At 41.1% G+C, this 18,654-nt stretch overlaps 2 protein-coding genes across 5 annotated transcripts in view; both read left to right on the top strand.

Moving 5' to 3' along the window:
* The first annotated feature begins 931 nt into the window (after window positions 1–931).
* Window positions 932–16,248, top strand: sap130a (Sin3A-associated protein a). Of its 4 annotated transcripts, none has more exons than XM_075484844.1 (21): window positions 932–1,094; window positions 1,758–1,886; window positions 1,972–2,237; window positions 3,537–3,704; window positions 3,790–3,901; window positions 4,025–4,140; window positions 4,225–4,346; window positions 4,519–4,666; window positions 4,747–4,837; window positions 4,958–5,062; window positions 5,174–5,315; window positions 5,894–6,009; window positions 6,141–6,434; window positions 6,520–6,691; window positions 7,105–7,203; window positions 7,281–7,642; window positions 7,731–7,976; window positions 8,068–8,193; window positions 8,279–8,382; window positions 12,064–12,177; window positions 14,204–16,247. In XM_075484844.1, exons 2-21 carry the CDS (start codon window positions 1,775–1,777, stop codon window positions 14,360–14,362), a joined length of 3,174 nt encoding a protein of 1,057 aa, XP_075340959.1. In that variant the 5' UTR covers window positions 932–1,094; window positions 1,758–1,774; the 3' UTR covers window positions 14,363–16,247. The 4 variants fall into 4 exon arrangements, with proteins under 4 accessions (XP_075340959.1, XP_075340957.1, XP_075340960.1 ...); XM_075484842.1 differs by lacking the exon at window positions 932–1,094 and adding an exon at window positions 1,101–1,253 and having other exon boundaries at window positions 14,204–16,248; XM_075484845.1 differs by lacking the exon at window positions 932–1,094 and adding an exon at window positions 1,117–1,201.
* An 820-nt stretch (window positions 16,249–17,068) lies between these two features.
* myo7ba (myosin VIIBa) overlaps window positions 17,069–18,654 on the top strand; it is a 29,596-nt gene continuing 28,010 nt past the window's right edge. Inside the window, exons 1-3 of the mRNA XM_075484841.1 lie at window positions 17,069–17,086; window positions 17,191–17,292; window positions 17,382–17,534. Of these exons, the coding sequence (XP_075340956.1) occupies window positions 17,069–17,086; window positions 17,191–17,292; window positions 17,382–17,534 (273 nt within the window). The remainder of the gene's footprint in view (window positions 17,087–17,190; window positions 17,293–17,381; window positions 17,535–18,654) is intronic.

The following is an 18,654-nucleotide window of genomic DNA, read 5'->3' as shown; positions in this document are numbered from 1 at the left end:
CTATATAGAGGCCAGAGATGAATCTTTAACCAGTCTACACATACTGTAAGGCAATGATGTTGCTTCAACACTATAATTCAGTCAAAGATAACAAACATAAAATACTATTTCAGTGTAGAGGAAACCATCTCAAACAAAATAACACTAAATAGGAAAGCACTGTTATGAAAGTGTTTATCTGTAACTATTATTTTTATACAATATTTTTTATATCAATTGAAAATAAAGCTTTTTCATACTTTGTTGTAAAGAATGAGAGTATTCTAACGCTATTGATCTTTTTTTTTCTTTATTGAAAACCACGTTACAACAACAACAATCTACATTGCAATACAAAACGTGAATTCTCAATATACAAGTGCTTATATCAATATATAGGCAATAAGAAAGTAGAAAGAGAGGAAAGAAGAAGAAGAGAGAGTATGCTTTGAGCTGCCAGGGGGGGTTAGGGTTCATCAATTATCTTCAATGAGGAACATGTTTCGATAGTTCTATGGATTTGGGTTTCTTTGAGTTCTTGATTGAAAGGATGTACTGTTTAAATGTATTATAAAATGCTATAAAGTTTTAGCCTGGGAATTCCCATGCTGCTTTGCGCGCGATTTCATTCAACACTGCAAAGGCAGCCTCTTGAGATGTGGACGCGTCAGCCAGGCTAATAAAGTTTGGCTTCTTCCACGCTATTGATCATTTTTGTAAGAATGTAACGTAAAAACTACGCAGTGGTCAGCTGGTAATAAATGAGCCAATAGTAGGTGGTTTTTTCGAGTACTGCCTCTCAGTTGACCATGTGATCGTGCTGTTTGCAATTCGCAGCGGTCCATCGAGCTTCTCCCCTCCCCTGGTGCAGGTCTATGCTGGTTCAGAGCCAACGGCTCGGGGTTGGTTCAGCAACAACTCTGGGTTGGCCAGAGCATTTCCAAAGCTGTGATTGGTCATCAGTCTGGCTGTGCCTTCTCTGATTGGCGGAAATAAGCAATGGCTCCGGTTTTTTCTGAGCTTTCTTCCGGCTTACATGTTGGAAAAAAGAAAAGACGAATGGAAAAAATTGTAATCCACAGAGCGACCATTGACTAGTTTTTTTTAGAGATACGGTAATAACTGAAGATATCCAGAAACATGTTTGTTTAGTCGTACGAATTCTGGGCAGTTGTGCTCTTTAGAAAGTTGAGACTACAAAATGAAAAGCAGGCGGCTTCAGGTTAGCGACTGTAACATTAGCTTGCTGCTAGCAAAGACAGCTAGCCAACAAGGTAGCCTTTTAGATTTGAGGCTACGGAACAAAAACTAGTGACCACTGTGAACATTATTTGCCAGGACTGAGATCGGGTGTGCTAGTTTTGATGTGGGGAGCCATAAAGCGGTTTCTGTACTTGCAAGTTAACTTAATGTTTCACAAGCTTTGATACAGTACTGTCGAGGAGTTTTGTAAAATATTCACTGTATTACGTCTTAAAGAGGTGCATAAAACGTAGTCTCTCCCCCCTATGTCAGTGCAACTATATATATGTAAATATTTATTTTCATCAACACAATTTGATTTGCGACTGGCCCCTTGTTTCTTTCTTTGCCGGTAACGATCTTATTCCGCAGCTCTGCGTTAAGCATGTTGTGTCCCCATGCAGTCAGCTGAGAGTCATTTTGGTGGGCTTTACATGTTTAATACAAGTACTATCTTTTGTTTAATTTAGCCTCACTGGAGATTTGTTGTTTTGTCAATCCCTGGAATTAATGTACATGTTTTAACACAATTTTAGGTCCGAAACAGTTAAAAATGAGCTCACAGCAATTCCCCCGTCACGGTTTGGCTGCTTCTAGCGGGGGAGCACCTCAGATCCCTGCTGCAGCAAACCTGGTACCTGTCAACCAGCCATCAAACGCTTCAGGTAACCTTCTGTCATTCCAGTTGCTCACAGGATACTCGATGTAAGAGGAACAAGATCATGTGTAATCTAACTTCCTTTCCGTCAGCTGGTGCAGATGGAGACAGCAATCGTGAAGCTGACCATGGTCAACAGGATCATCTGCCTACGGGGGGTGGGGGAACCTTGGCATTCAGGGATGAGAAACAGGAGACCATGGTAGTCAGACCTTACCCCCAAGTACAGACGCATGGGCAGGCACAAGCTGCTCCCCAAACTGTGTCCATACAGCCTGGCACACAGGTGACTGTACCTGCCACGTCTGTCCACCTCCCACAGGGTCAGCCTGCAGTCCTCACCGAGGGGCAGATGAAGGTGAAAATCCCTAAATGCTTCTCTTTTCATATTTTCTAGAAGCTCTATGTGTGATTTTATATTTATATATATATATATATATATATATATATATGTTTGGTAATTTTAGAATCTCCAGCTGATCCAGTTATTGTGATGCGCTAGAACAAATAATTTGCACTAATAACCTGTACCTTTAAAATTGTTTTAAAAAGTTTTGTTTGCATGCTTTTAGCCCTCAAGCCTAATGTGATGTGAGCACTACCTCAGGCTTATTATGACTTAAAGGGATAATCCGGAGTAAAATGCACTTTAGATCAATTTACGGGATGATTGGGAGTACATACGTTGAGTTGACATCAAAATCATGTCATTCTGATGTGTTTTGAGAATTTCGATTTGACCGTTTTTAGCCAAAAGTCGTTAGCCTGGAAGTGAGAGGGGCATATCATTTCGCCGCTACAAAACGCTATTTTTATACCTCTTCTACAGCTCCAAACAACATAACACTTACGTGGTAGTGAGGAGAGGGTCCCAAAAGCCAAACCGAAGTGTTCCGAGGTCTTCATGTGGTCGGATAGTCCAGAATGAATTTAATTAAGCCAGTACCTGCTCTTCTCTGCTGCTCAATCAGAGCCTCTTCCGTCAACAGGAGGCTACCTCACGCGAGACATCACGTCACGTGACATTTCAAAATTTCAACCTGTTAGTAAGCTAGGCTTTGCTGTTGCATACAACTTCATTTCACTTTCGAAAGAAATACTGGACTATGTTGGTAAAAAAAACGGCAACGAAATTGTGAATTTCCAGAGCGTGTTACTCCACACTCGGCAATCAACTCCTACGGACTCACGTGACGTAGCCTCCTGTTGACGGAAGAGGCTCTGATTGAGCAGCAGAGAAGAGCAGGTACTGGCTTGATTAAATTCATTCTGGACTCTCTATCCGACCACATGAAGACCTCGGGACACTTCGGTTTGGCTTTAGGGACCCTCTACTCACTACCACGTAAGTGTTATGCTGTTTGGAGCTGTAGAAGAGGTATAAAAATAGCGTTTTGTAGCGGCGAAATGATATGCCCCTCTCACTTCCAGGCTAACGACTTTTGGCTAAAAACGGTCAAATCGAAATTCTCAAAACACATCCGAATGACATGATTTTGATGTCAACTCAACGTATGTACTCCCAATCATCCTGTAAATTGATCTAAAGTGCATTTTACTCCGGATTATCCCTTTAAAGGCACGAGGAGGCCTTTTCACGTTTTTTCTTTTCTTTCTTTTTTTAAAATCTGTGGTTGTTTTGTTTTCTGTTTTTCAGGCTGTCCTAAAGTCACCAATGCCAAGTCGTCTAATTGCTCCAGCACCAGCTTCCAACCAGGCTCATATACCCATACCTTCCAAGGTTCCAAGCCACATTACTGTCACGATTGAGAGTAGTATAGCCACCACTCCCTCTATCCCCGTAGCAACCATCAGTGGGCAGCAGGTGAGTGCACTGTACATCACCTCTTAATGTATGTTGTCTTCTTTTGACTGGTCATAAAAGACCTACTGCTAACATGTTGTCTCAGGGTCACTCCAGCAACTTGCACCACCTGATGCCAGCCAACATTCAGATCATTAGGGGGCAACTTGGGGCCCCTGCAGTACCTCCCCAGACCTTCACATCACATTTACCTCGAGGTATGAATACTGTTATAAAATGAGTGTGCCGCTATTGATTTGCTTGTCCTTAAAACAGTGTTCTGTGTCCACCTCGCTCGTTGCAGAGCATTTCGCTAGATCAGTATATTCTATGTGTTGCAGGGGCTGCTGCAGCAGCTGTTATGTCCAGCTCCAAAACAGTCTTGCGGCCAGCCACCGGAGCAAGTGCAGGTCCTGGCCAGCCCACAGTGCAGCACATCATCCACCAGACTATTCAGGTGCTTCATTGTACTTAAATGTTAAAGAACTGTAAATGTTGAAGCTTTTTATTTTCTCATATTGTTATACTCTTCTGTCCACAGTCCCGCCCTGCTGTAACAACCTCAACAGCTGTGCTTCCAACTGTGGTGGCCCCTATTTCTGCAAGTAGAACTCAGTCTCCAGTTATCAGTCCAACAGTCACTCACTCTGAGGTTGCGCATGGGTAAGTGGCCAATGTCAGCATCAAGCTATTTTATCTGTGTGACTTCTTTAAAAGTTGAGAAGAGATACTTTTGGACCAAACACTTCTCTAAGGAAAAGGAGATTGTGTTCTGAACTCTTATTCTGTATACATTTTGCTGCAACTTCAGTCATTTGCGTTTTGACTCTTTTAGGCGTCCAGCGCTGACTATTCACCCCCCACCTGCGACTGTCAGCATTCAGAGGCCTCAGGCATCCCGTGACACTGCCACACGGATCACTCTGCCATCACACCCTGCAATTGGAGCTCAAAAGCCACAGCCTCCGCACACCATGGCACAGGTTACTGCTTTGTTATGTGAAAATATTAGTTAGTAGTTTGATAGATGACTAAACAATCCATCTGTTCTTGTTCCAAACAGAAGCCTATCTTTAGTACTGTGACACCAGTAGTTGCAGCAACTGTGGCACCGATTGTTGCCACAAACACTGTGCCATCAACCACCACAATAGGTATTGGCTTTTTGTTTATTAATTCTGCCTCAGGTCACACAATTTCAGCATCCAAAAACTTCAACACAGGTTGGGCATTTTGCAGTAATAGCTCTGTTTGTTTTCCCCACTTATGTTTAGGCACTGTGCCACATACCCAAATGACCAGTAGCACTATTGTCACCATGGCAATGGCGTCACACTCTTCTCATGCCACGGCAGTGACCACCTCTGCTATCCCTGTTGGTAAGTTGGCCCTTTGTTTTTTCTCACTCTCAAAACTGGAGCTAGACCTTAATCTTTACCATTCTGCATAGGACACCATTTCTTGTAACCATTGCATGTTGTTATTTGCAGCTAAAGTGGTCCCTCAGCCTATCGCCCACTCTTCATCCCGCGTTCAGCCTGAATACCCAGGAGAGAGAGCCAACCTCATCCCCATCCCAGGCCACAGGTCCTCTCCTAACCCCGTCACCATGGAAGCCAGAAATGATAACAGGTGAGACCAAAAAATTAGTTTGATTCGTTTAGCTGGTTTTATGTTATTCAATAAAATACATATGATTATATTTTCTCATTTTTGAAGAATTCTATAATCTAAGTCAGTTTAAAATGAGCTTTTCTTCACATTTGAATTCACTATAACTTTTTATTTCATTATCTTAAAAATATTTAGTGAAAATCATATGAGTTGTAAAATACGGGTTGCCTGCTAAGTTGCACTTGGAGATGCCTCAGTTAACCCTTTGTGTCAGTTATTTTAGGTTTCGCCATCTGAATTTAAGGTGATTTGATGACTTAGAAGTGTGACCTCATGATTGGACTATTTGAAAAATCAGAGAATTGCCAAATTTGTTAGAAATAATCCAGATTTATTGTCCACATGAAAATTTAATGGTGGTCCATCCTGCGGTTGTGGCCTACTGAGAGTATGTGGGTTATGATGCGTTTCTTATGATTCAGAGAACATTTTTTTCAGAAAAGCATCAATTTCCAGTATAGAATTTACAACAAATTATAGTAATGATCCTACTTTATTCAGATGCTGACCTCGTATTAATCTTCAATCCCTTTAAGGCCTTCTGTACCAGTTCAGTTCCAGTATTTTTTGCCGGCATATTCGTCATCATACCCTCTGACCCACACTTACACCCCCATCAGCAGCTCTGTCTCCACCATCCGTCAGTATCCAGGTAAGCACTGTCAAGCCATTTATGGCTGCCAATCATTGTAGTGAATGGTGTGACAAATTGTCATTTTGGCAAATATTTTTGAAGCTAATAGAATTAAGATTTTATTTTAAACTTTACTTTTCTTTTCTAAGTGACCCCTCAAGCTCCGAGTTCAGCACTGCCCGCTCAGGCTGGAGTGGGCGTGGCTACTACCGTCCACCTAAACCACATGCAGCTGATGGCTGTGGATCGGATTGGTCTTCCTTCTGCTCAAATCAGCACCCAGGGGATCCAGACGCCCCCGATTGCTGCGCAGGGCATACAGCCTGCACAGATAGGAGTTCAGGGCCTGCATACATCTGCGCCAATCGCCACACAAGGAATACAACAGACACCAATAGTCACTCAGCAGCAGCAGCAACAAACGCAGTCTGAAGCAAAACCTGGTAATTACAGAACCACGGAAGACAGCACGTTGTTGGTCATATGTATCTGCGTTTGGGTTGACAATGCGTGTTTTGTTCAATTCAGGAGTTGTGTTGGCTGATGGATTTGTAGCGAGCCCCATTAGCAGCACATTCAGCACGACGCAGCCAGTAGCCACCATGGTGCAGGCCCACACCCAGGGAGGAGTAGGAGGGGCTCCAACGCTGGTTTCCTCGCCTCGACCCAGCATCCTCCGCAAGAAGCCTGCTAATGAAGCGTGAGTTTGACACACAAAGCAGTGTACCACTTCCTTCTTGTTAAACTCTGTCATCTTCCCATTAGGTCTGCCTGTAGCAGACTAACTTAGCTAATTTTCTTAACAACACATGCATTTTAATTTAATGACTACTATTTGCAGAATTGCTGAAAAGCAGCTTGCTAATGAGATGTAAGCTGTAATTAAAAGATTACTATATGATTATGCTGACCTGGGGAAATTAATTGCACAGTATGGCCAAAACGCAGGAGGAATAGAAAATGTTTGTCAACATAAACTGCCAAGCTTGAATTCTAACAGCAGCTGTTCAGGTCGAACAAGTTCCTATTTCCAACAACAGTAGTGCAGATGCTAATGAAAACAAACAGTTAAGAGTTTCTATATAAATTATCCAAATTGTCTTTGAATTGCAGGTGTGTTCGTAAGAACCTGATCACTGCCCAACCCAGTGAATCCAGCACCGGCAGAATTGAGAGTGGTGTAAGAGGAGCTGGATCTCCCAGGCCAGCAGGGTGAGCTTGTGTCACAGCCATTCTCGCATCCTGTTCTGATTTAATCTGGAAGCTGAAACTTTTATTTCCTTTCTCAGTGTAAAACCCAAGGCTGAAGTGCACATGGCAGTGGCCCCTCCAGTCATGGCTACAGTAGAAGCATTGCCTGCTCAGGGAGGAGAGCAGCAGGCTGTGGCTTCAAACCATCAACACCTGGCCCAAGCCATCCCCACCATGCTCGCCACACCAGGCCCTGTGCCTCCCTCCCAGCCCTCCACTGTTCTCTCATCCCTGCCTGCAGCCATGGCTGTGACCCCTCCTGTTCCTGCTTCAATGGCCAACGCTGTTGCTTCCCCCACTCAGCCTGCAGCCAGTAGCACTGCAGCATGTGCTGCTAGTTCCACCTGCTCAGATTTGAAAATCAAGCAGGAGATTGAGACAATGGACACCTCCCAGCCAGGTGGGGATCATGGTTGTCAGTGTGTTCTCAGTGACCTGATGTGGACAAATTGATGAATCATGAATAAACAGTGCATGCATTCCCACAGATTCCAATGCAAGTCTGTCATCAGCACCGGCCCTCACCACCCAGGCTTCCACACTAAACGCCTCTGCGACGGGAGATCTGATCCCTGGGGCATCCCCGAGGAAGAAGCCTCGCAAACAGCAGCATGTTATCTCAAATGAGGAGAGTGAAATGGTTGAAACCAACAGCACAGATGAGGAGAAGACCCCGGGAAGGCCCATCACTGGCAGGGCAGAAAGACGGGAATCTCCACCAAGGGAATATGTTGGTAGGTTTTTCCATCCATTGCTGCAGTCACACAGTGACATGTTTTGTCAGCTGTATGACTTTTTTTTTTAAAACTTTCTTTTGTCTTGAAGATGAAGAAGGAGTGCGATATGTGCCGGTCCGGCCCCGCCCACCCGTTACCCTCCTGCGTCACTATCGCAACCCTTGGAAGGCTGCTTATCACCACTTCCAGAGGTACAGCGACATTCGGGTAAAAGGTGAGACTCTTATTCTGTTCAGGCAAATGCATGTAATTTATAAAACAAGGGTCACTTTCAAATACAAATTCTGTTTCTCTCTCAGAGGAGAAGAAGGGCACCTTACAGGATATGGCCAATCAGAGAGGCGTGGCGTGCAGAGCACAAGGCTGGAAAATTCACTTGTGCGCTGCACAACTCAGACAGTTGGTGAGTGCTGGCTGGTCACAGACCTGATCAAATTAGTTCAAGAAATATCTTTCTTATTTACACTACCGTTAAAATTTTGGGGTCACCCAGACAATTTTGTGTTTTCCATGAAAACTCACACTTTTATTGAATAGAAAATATAGTCAAGACATTGACAAGGTTAGAAATAATGATTTTTATTTGAAATATTAATTTTGTTCTTCAAACTTTGCTTTCGTCAAAGAATGCTCCATTTGCAGCGATTACAGCATTGCAGACCTTTGGCAATCTAGCTGTTAATTTGTTGAGGTAATCTGTAGAAGTTTCACCTCATGCTTCCTGAAGCACCCCCCACAAGTTGGATTGGCTTGATTGTTACTTCTTGCGTACTATACAGTCAAGCTGCTCAATGGGGTTGAGATCTGGTGACTGCGCTGGCCACTCCATTACAGACAGCATACCAGCTGCCTGCTTCCCTAAATACTTGCATAATTTGGAGATGTGCTTTGGGTCATTGTCCTGTTGTAAGAAGAAATTGGCTCCAATCAAGCGCTGTCCACAGGGTATGGCATGGCGTTGCAGAATGGAGTGATAGCCTTCCTTATTAAAATCCATTTTGCCTTGTACAAATCTTCCACTTTACCAGCACCAAAGCAGCCCCAGACCATCACATTACCTCCACCATGCTCTACAGATGGCGTCAGACACTATTCCAGCATCTTTTCACCTGTTCTGCGTCTCACAAATGTTCTTCTGTGTGATCCAAACACCTCAAACTTTGATACGTCAGTCCATAACACTTTTTTCCAATCTTCCCCTGTCCAGTGTCTGTGTTCTTTTGCCCGTATCAATCTTTTCTTTTTATTGGCCAGTCTCAGATATGGCTTTTTCTTTGCCACTCTGCCAGCATCCTGTAGTCACCTCTTCACTGTAGACATTGACACTGGCGTTTTGCGGGGACCAATGCTGCCAGTTGAGGACCTGTGAGGCGTCTGTTTCTCAAACTAAAGACTCTGATATACCTGTCTTCTTGCTGAGTTGTGCACCAGGGCCTCTCACTTCTCTTTCTACTCTGGTTAGAGCCCGTTTGTGCTGTTCTCTGAAGGGAGTAGTACACACCGTTGTAGGAAATTTTCAGTTTCTTCGCAATTTCTTGTATGGAATAGCCTTCATTTCTAAGAACAAGAATAGACTGGCGAGTTTCACATGAAAGTTCTCTTTTTCTGGCCATTTTGAGAGTATAATCGAACCCACAAATGTGATGCTCCGGATACTCAACTAGTTCAAAGGAAGGCCAGTTTTATAGCTTCTCTCACCAGCAAAACAGTTTTCAACTGTGCTAACATAATTGCACAAGGGTTTTCAAGGATTTTCTAATGATCCATTAGTCTTCTAAGGAGATTAGCAAACACAATGTACCATTAGAAGCCTGGAGTGATAGTTGCTGTAAATGGGCCTCTATACACCTATGTAGATATTTCATTAAAAAACAAACGTTTCCACCTAGAATAGTCATTTACCACATTAACAATGTAGAGAGTGTATTTCTGATTAATTTAATGTTATCTTCATAGAAAAAAAAACGGTGCTTTTCTTTGAAAAATAAGGAAATTTGTAAGTGACCCAAAACTTTTGAATGGTAGTGTATATTATTTATTTTTGTTATGGAAATGGTATTAGTTTTGTCGATGCCAAAGATGGCCACCATCTCTATGGGAACTGTTTTTTTTCAGAACTCATGACTCAAAGTGTGGAATCTTTATCAAAGTAGTAATTATCCACAGACAATCTGACTGGACTGATAACACAACATTGTTATTAGTTGCTTTTGTGGTTGAATGGAAAACATCTCGTCATCAATCAACTCTTGAGTTTGGTAGTTTATACTACAACCTGCAACAGCCTCCATCGAGCGTTTCATGAAGCTGCTCATTGAAAAGGGTTTTTAGGCCACTCCTCTCAACAAAGCTCTTTCTGTTCATCTGTAATTCTTGGAAGTCGTTATTGAACAGTGCTCTTCAGTTTTATTGGAGACTGATCAGAAACCCAGGTCTTCAGACATGCTTTTGTAGCCTTGGTTAGTTTTGTGTTTCTATTTAATCTTGACAAAAGCAATTACAGTCTTGTCTCTTTAAAGGGAACATATCATGTGCTTGAGCGGCTTAAATTATGTTACGATATGCCATATTGAGAATGAGGAGTCACGTGACTCCGGTCGGCCATGTTGGCAGGAGACGCTATTGGTTGCCAGGGGCAACGCCATCAGAACTTAATGGAGGCGCGCCTATATATTCCAGATATCTTCCCGCATTTGTCATTTCGGCAGGACAGAGACGAATACAATAAAAAAAGAAAGAAAGCAAAGCAATGCAGAAAGGTAAGGCGAAAGAAAAGGGACCTTACAGGGACAAGCTTATTACAAGCGCAAAGCAATCAAAAGTAATTCCGCACTGTTTAAACTTACTGGTTTAAAAACACACGAGTACACTGTAAACGAACGGAGAGAATGGCGTTTTCTCGCTAGCATCCTGCCAACATGGCGGATAGGGGCGGGGCTCTGTACTATGACGACAACTCCTCATTCTCAATAGGCCATATAGGCAACTGTTGTTAATGTTAGCAGTTATTACAAAAAAAAACACAGATGGAGGGAGCGACAGGAATGTTCACAGCTTATGGAGCCGATGTGTAATGGAGGAATTGCGCGTGCTATCAAGAGTGTTATTAACCAGCCAGTGGCTGTTGTGTTGTACGATTTCTGGTTTAACAACTTATGCTTTTTAATACATGACTCGCGATCAGACTGGGGGACTTCCAGTAACCTGCCAGCTGTACATGGTCAAACTGCAGACTAGGAAATGTATTGGAAATATAGTAAGTTAAAGTTATAGTGAGTAAGTATTTGGGAATAAAGTTGTATTTTGGAGTGTTGTCTGAGCTCTCTGGGTTTTTACTGCGTTCTCTCTCGTGTAATAAATTAGTGTTCTAGGGGTTTTTAAGTTTTATAAGAGATCCTAAAAGATGCAAATCCTGAGGAAGACATGAGTGGATTGGAGTCCAGTGTGTCACTCCACGCCGTAAAAATTGTCTACTTTAATACGGGTGGAAATAATTGGAAGAAAAAGCAGCTGCTGTGGTTACTGACATTTTATTTAGACCTCAAGAAATTGTGTCAGCTTGTGAACTGAATTGAATTGAACTAGCTTTTGGAGATGTTGGCTCAACGGTGTTGTTTTTTTTTCCTAGCTCGTACTGTGGGTGATTACTCAAGGTGGTCAAGAAAGTTATGAGAAATGCTTCTTTGGACACTCAAAGACGCTTAACACGTTAAAAAAAAAAAAATTCTGTAATGACTTTGAGTTTCTGATGAGTTGTGGAAGTGAGTTCCAGAGGTGATTGTAGTCTATAGTTGTGTCATAGATAAACCATATTTTGAGTGATTATTTTAAAAGGTTTATCAACTTTTCTTGCAGCTGACGAGTAAAAATTGAAATATAATAAGTCAAAACGAATTTAAATGCTGCAGGTTGATTTTTGTCTTGACAATTCACTCACTTGATTATAAAAAAATATTTTTTTAAATCATCAATGTGTTCCATTTTTAATCACTTGTGATCCTGCATAGAGATGAAATAATGTCCTATCTTGACTGATTTTTATTTTTTTTATAAGCTTAGTTTGTGTTTGTTACTTGTTCCGTAGTCAAGCTTGGAGCATGATGTGTACAGCCGCCTCTCCACTCTCCAAGAGGGCCTCATTCCAAAGAAGAGAGCAGGCGCAGACGATGATCTTCACCGAATCAACGAGCTCATACAGGTACTGTTACCACTGCGGATGGGCGCTTAAGATCCAGGCTTCAGACATTTGGACAATCGTTTGTGGAAATACACAAATTGATGCTGATGTCATGTGTGTCAAAATTCTTCTAAATCTACTCTTGTTAATTAAAACAGAAGCTAACCATTGGATGTGGTTAATTATCAGCTAAACCAGCTCTGAAACTGAACTAAACCTTGTTATTTAAAAGGCTGGTCGTGCAGTAAAATGAACCCCCTTCATTTTTCTACTAAAGTTGTTTTTATCATCGACTCAATTGTGATAGCAGAGAGCTGAGCATGTGCTCTAGAGTGGGAGTTATTTGGTCACCCGTTGCAGTTGCTGCCTTCCTTGTTACATTTGCTGTAGAAACGAATGAGGAAGTGACAAACAATAGTTGAAAAAACCTTCAGAATATTAAGGCAGGTGTGTTATCTCTATGATATTTCACTTTGTTACACAATGATGTTACTGTTTTTGGTAAACGGTACGGGAGCAATAACTAGGTTTTATTTACACTTGGCGATAAAAGTACCACAGCAGTGATCTAAGCTCAATAACTGTTTACAGCTTACACAATCAGCTGTTATTTTCTACTGTTTGAAGCCATAAAAGAATTTGTAAAAGATTCTAAATGAAATCTTCAGGCGACCGGACTTAAAATTCAGCCCTTCACCTGGCTAATGACTAATCTGTATTTCTAACTCGTGCCGAATGTTGATTTGTTATTTCATGATTGACATCCTGCAGATGGGTAGTTCTTATCAGGTCTCTCAGGCCTTGGTCATCTGGTGACTGTGTCTATTTGAGTTCATTTTAAAGAGATGGCATGTTTATGATCCTTTCACTATGAGACCAGCCAAACACGCTTTTATTGACCATTTAAAATGCCCATTTACAGCACTTTATTTTCACTTTTTATCATGCATTGCTTGTTTGAGTTTTGTAATATAGTATTGTTTGCATTTCCTTAAGATTTAAGTAATACAGCTTTGTACTTTAAAGTTGAAGTTCTGTAACATCGTCACATCACCCCAAAACTGTAGCTGATCAAGCTTTGAAATAAAACAGGAATTACTGTTTGGACATGCCTAACCTTTCATTTAGAAATAGTAGGTGTGTTGAATGTTGACCTGTACCTTAAAATAATAAATACCCACGTCAGTGTAATACTCAGTATCTTTACATTCACAAGCTAAAACCACAGCTCGACCAGTTACATGGAATGCTCTCCTTTGCTCCAGTATACATGCACAGGGGAGGGACACTGAGTTATTGACTGAAGTATGTCTGATGTTGTAGCCTGTGAGAAAAACCTTTGAGACGTTCAATTGCTTCTAACTTTCTTTTTGGGTGATCATTGTACATGTAAATGTAGTTGAACTCACTGCACAGACATCGCCATCAGAAAAATACTTGAATGGAGATATTTCTCGGGTGACACTGTGGTTATAAAATAATTTATTAGAGCAAAGCGACAGTCTGGAAATGTTGGAATTGGCGGCTAGTTTACACTTGGTCGTATTGGGTCGCTGTTCAATCACAATGTCTGGGGCGTCTGACAAAAGAAACAGAATTTTATATGAATAAAAGCAGCTTTTAGGAATTTGACTATATTAAAATACACTTAAATGTCATTGTTTTCACTAAAATATGTATGCTAACCCTTGTGCTTATTCTTTGTTGTGTAGCTTGGATCGCTACAGAAATTATTGAAAGCTGTAGGCACTTTAATTTTTTTTACATTTATTACTTTATTCTATTATTATTATTATATTTTTTGTTTTGTTCTTATGGCACCAAACAGACCAGGCCAAATTCCTCGTGATGTACAAATTACTTGGCAATAAAACCTTTTCTGATTCTGATTCTGATTGTCCTTGATTGTTTTGCTAGGATTTTGCTAATACCGTCTGGTATAACCTTTAGTTTCTGTTTATGTCAATCTGTTTTGTCCCTTTTCAGATAAATTTTTGCTGTGTTGATGTTTACCAGCCACAGTAGTAATTTGCTCATTTGTTCTTAGGGTAACATGCAGCGCTGTAAGCTGGTGATGGACCAAGTGACTGAGGCCAGAGACACCATGATGAAAGTGCTCGACCACAAAGAGAAAGTGCTGAAGCTGCTCAACAAGAACGGCACCGTCAAGAAGTCCTCCAAACTGAAGCGTAAAGAACGGGCATAAGCATGAGTTTCCCATCTGTCGAACAACCACCCACGGCAACCTCTCTGAAGGGGTGAAAGAGCTACTTTGAATATTGGTGCTATGATTTGCTGCATACAATCGCATGCACCCTCCCTGTCTGCCTGAGAGCGGACAGAGAGAAGAGACAGGGAGGCGTCAATGAGCAGAAAACTCCTTCAGAAACAGGTTCTCATTAAAGACAAAGTGCACATATTGAGCGTGAGGCGTTCTAGGTTGTATTAGTGTGGCGAACTGGATGGCCATGCTTTTTTTTTTGTTTTTTCTTTCTTTCAAAGTCACCTGAGGCCATTTTTACTGACTTAGTTTCTGCCTCTTCTTTTAAGACAGTTAGAAGGTGGCACATTGTGTATCGGTGAGGTTTGGCACTAAATGCAAGTACAGTGTATTCAACACTTGGCATGTACTGTAAGAGAGAAAATTTTGAGTTCTGAATGACCCAAGAGGTGATGTGTGGACGAAATCAGTCCTTTCACAAACTGTGTACAAACTAATCTCAGTTGTGCTCTTTTCATCAGTCTGTGCCTTCGTTTTGTCAAGTGTACATGAATTGGATAGACATGTGTAAGCTAGTCCACATGTTAAAATACAAAAAAAAATCTATATTTTTATCTTAAGCAATTTTTAGTTTGATTTTCTTTTTATCTGGTTTGGGTACACGGCTGCCTATTATCAGCCACAAGTTTAGGCATAACCTCAAAATCAAAGTGCTTCAGTGGTGGTAAGATAAACAAGAGAATCTGAATGTAGCATGCTGAATTGATTTAATGTAGGGAAAAAATTGCTCTTAAAAGATCCTTAGATTTGAAAGTGAGAATGCCAAGTCAACTTTTTATTGAATGCCATCTCTAATCCATTAAATGATAGATGTTCCGACACTGCTGTGATTTGGCTTTGACAGAAGGTGCAGTCCGCAAAAGAAATGGGTCAACTGTTCTCATGTGTTCACAGTGGCAGATTGGATTAATGTAAATTGCTGTAAATGTGCTTTTGGTTTTCCATTGACCTGGTTCTTTCCAAGTTTTTGTACTCTATGAAACGATTTGTGCTGTGTGTGATGTGCCGCTTCATGCAGCAGAGTGTAACAATTACGATGACAGAAGATGAAGTGTGCCTGAAACATCTAGCCATTGTATATTGTTTTTGTCTGTGTAACTATAGTAAAGAGGCTTAAAGACTACAAAATATGCGGTTATTTTCCCCCTTTTTTCTCCCCCTTTTTCTCAAAACAGCTGATTGTTTTTTCAATTCTTTTTACTGTTTGGTATGTTCTGCAATGCCAACTTGCTCTTACACACAGTCCTTTTCTCCTCTGATATTATCTCCCTTGCCGCCTCGAGGCACAACAGCAGCGTATCAGCTCCACCATGCTGCCTCTCTTTATCACATGAAATGTGTGTGTGAAAAGGTCTTAACCAAACCACATTTGAGTGGTGACCAAACTGAATAAACTGGCCACACCTGAGGGCATAGATCAGATAACCAATGTTTTTGTTGATCATCGTTGGAAACAAGACTTTCACTGTATTAAATGTGGAAAAATGAAGGCACACTCCAGAAATAACTACTTACTGTATTGGATTTCTGCCTTTTTTAGGTCACTGGCTTGATGTGGCTCAGTCTGACCCATCATCAATCATACAGTGTGACTTGTATGACTGCTGTTTTATCCATATTCTGCCATCTCCAGTGAGCCAAGTTCCTCTTTATTACTATCTACTGTTTACAACATAATTGCCTTGAAGTGCAGAGCAACACGTTGGCAGTAGTTTACCCATGACAACCGTGTTTATGGATCAGGAAAAGTAAGTTACCTAGCGTTGGGGTAACTGGCTTTCTCCTTCTAAGGACACCTAACAATTTTTTATAAAAGGCTGTTTCAGAACAAATTACCTGGTGTTCAGCTTTATTCAGTAGGAAAGTTACAAAACATTTGGTTGTTAATATTGTTAGGGCAACAATAAAAAGCCCTACTGTTTTAGTGTTTCAACCAATGTAAAGCTGCATTTCAAGTTACCCGACTCCTTTTTATTTATTACATAATATTATTTTCAGTAGGATATCTACAGTGGTAACAGTGTTTGAAAACAATTTATTTAATCCTCTGTGACGATATAAGTAAATATGAACCTTGTTGTTGGGGACACTGGGTGGATCTACCTTTGTAGGAGCAAAGTCAAAGTGCCATAAAATGAGACAATGCTCGGGAACCTTCCTGCTTCACACTCATTCAAGGAAAATTCAATCGACAGTAACCGGAGCTTCCAACAAAGAAACGCGAGTTCTCAGGTAAGAGCTGACATGACGCAGTATCTCAAAATTTGTGATAATACCAAAGATTTCTCAAGTAAAGTGAAATTTTAGCATATAACGACACAGTAATGCTGCAGTATATCAAAGGAGTCCTAAAATAAGAATAATGTTTAAAGTGGCATTTGTTTCTAAAAGCTGCCTTGATATATAGTGTTTTTCAAAGAAATACCATTTTAGTGTAAGACTGCTTTTAGTTTTTCTTTGCACACAGTATGTCAGATATGTATCTGTAGAGACACTGTACTGTACTGTACTGGCCTGGCCTGGTCAAGCCTACATTTGTTTGGCAGCAGTTTTGTGTTAAATCTAATTGATTAATCCAAATAAGAATAATTTACCCATATCTTCTTTTCAGACTTGCGCCACATTTTTGCCATGCTGCATTTAAGTAAGGTAAGAATGGGTTATCTTTTTATATTATGAAACATTTTCAGTCATAATGTTCAGCCATCTCTAGAACTATTGGGCTTTATTTACGACTTGGCTTCCTTAACCAGGGGGATATTGTATGGCTGGACGCTGGCGCCGGGGTGCCGATTGGGGCAGAAGTTAAGGTTACGGACACCGGGCAGATAAAGCTGATAGATGATGAAGGAAAGGTACAGCACCCAAAACCATTTACCTCTGTAACACCCTTGAAAATTAACTTTGCCCTTCTGTATAATGGCCGCTCTTTGATAACATACAGGAGCACAAGATCAGCAAGAAGATGGAGGGTAGTGTTCGGCCCATGCACCCCACCTCTGTGAAAGGTGTGGATGACATGATCAGGCTCGGTGACCTCAATGAGGCTGGGCTGCTCCGGAACCTTCTGGTGCGACACAAAGGCGGCCTCATCTATGTAAGTTTCTTTTTCTACCGATTCACTGCGGAACCACCTAGTTTTTATGATTTCTGTAACCTGCTGTAGAACTGCTTACTCGTCCATGCCTCTTCACTGTGAGCAGCCTTCATCGCTAGACTTTGCCCCATGGTTTATCACAGAGCTGTTTGTTTCCATAGAGACGAATGAGCTTCTATTTAAAGACAATGTCCCAGTGTCCCAATGTGTGTTCAGTTATGAATCAGGCTCATTTTTATGAAAAATCAATGGTAAATAAAAACAGAAAGCAGGGATTTACGGTTCATTTTGACACTGTGTCGGATTGAAAATAGTACGAGAACATCACATCAGATGTGGAAACTTAAATTATTGTTTTCTTTTTAAAGTAAGATGCCCAATGTCTATTTGAAGTCAGCAACTTGTTTCAAAGATGTCGGAACAGGGTCAGCACAAGACCGGCACTTCTACTTGTCAAAGCGTCCTTAAGGAAAACAATGAATGTCAAATTGCCCCTGATGAGTTTGTCAGTATGCAGTTGTGTGTATGATAGATGAAAAAGATGCTGCATTTAAAAAGAAGCTCCATATGGATGTGTGTAAATACATTAATGAGAAACACTTTGGAGAGCGTGCCAGAAAGGGTGAGACGTAAAGATAAAGAAAGGTTCACCACTCTGTGGACAGCTGAATAACTGTTTAAACAAAGAATACCTTTGCTGAATATGAAACTGAAAAGAATTTGCGGGGTGTCTGTGGTGCATAATTTGATTAAAAAGGGTTAAAGGATTAAAAGTTCTGCATATCAGAGACTGCAGCTGAAACGGGAAAATATTTTCTAGTTTTAAAAGAAAACTAACTTTAACATCTGGGATTTATTTTTTGTTGCTGGCTCAAATTCAAAATAAATATATAACAAAGTAAAAAAAAACAACAATATATTTCTCTGTTTTGGAAACTGCTAAATGCTGCAGGCTAACTTTACAGACACTATCTTACACTTATCGATCATATGATCAACGTCAGTATTTAGCACAGCTTTTCATTGACTGTGACTAATCAGTAAAATGTTTACACCCACAGAGCACTGCTGCCGTGGCTAAAAGGGGTTATTTGGCTCTGGGCTGAGCTTCCTCCTTAAT

The sequence above is a fragment of the Odontesthes bonariensis genome, chromosome 15 (genome assembly GCF_027942865.1).
Source record: "Odontesthes bonariensis isolate fOdoBon6 chromosome 15, fOdoBon6.hap1, whole genome shotgun sequence".
NCBI classification, from domain to species: domain Eukaryota; kingdom Metazoa; phylum Chordata; class Actinopteri; order Atheriniformes; family Atherinopsidae; genus Odontesthes; species Odontesthes bonariensis.
This window is presented reverse-complemented; position numbering and strand designations above follow the sequence as displayed.

Excerpts from the sequence above, each read along its gene's own strand:
- sap130a (XM_075484842.1), top strand. The coding sequence starts at position 1,181 with ATGAAAAGCAGGCGGCTTCAGGTTAGCGACTGTAACATTAGCTTGCTG. Across the intron at positions 7,977-8,067 it reads TCCACCAAGGGAATATGTTG|ATGAAGAAGGAGTGCGATAT; the intron begins GTAGGTTTTTCC and ends TTTGTCTTGAAG. Across the intron at positions 12,178-14,203 it reads GAATCAACGAGCTCATACAG|GGTAACATGCAGCGCTGTAA; the intron begins GTACTGTTACCA and ends ATTTGTTCTTAG.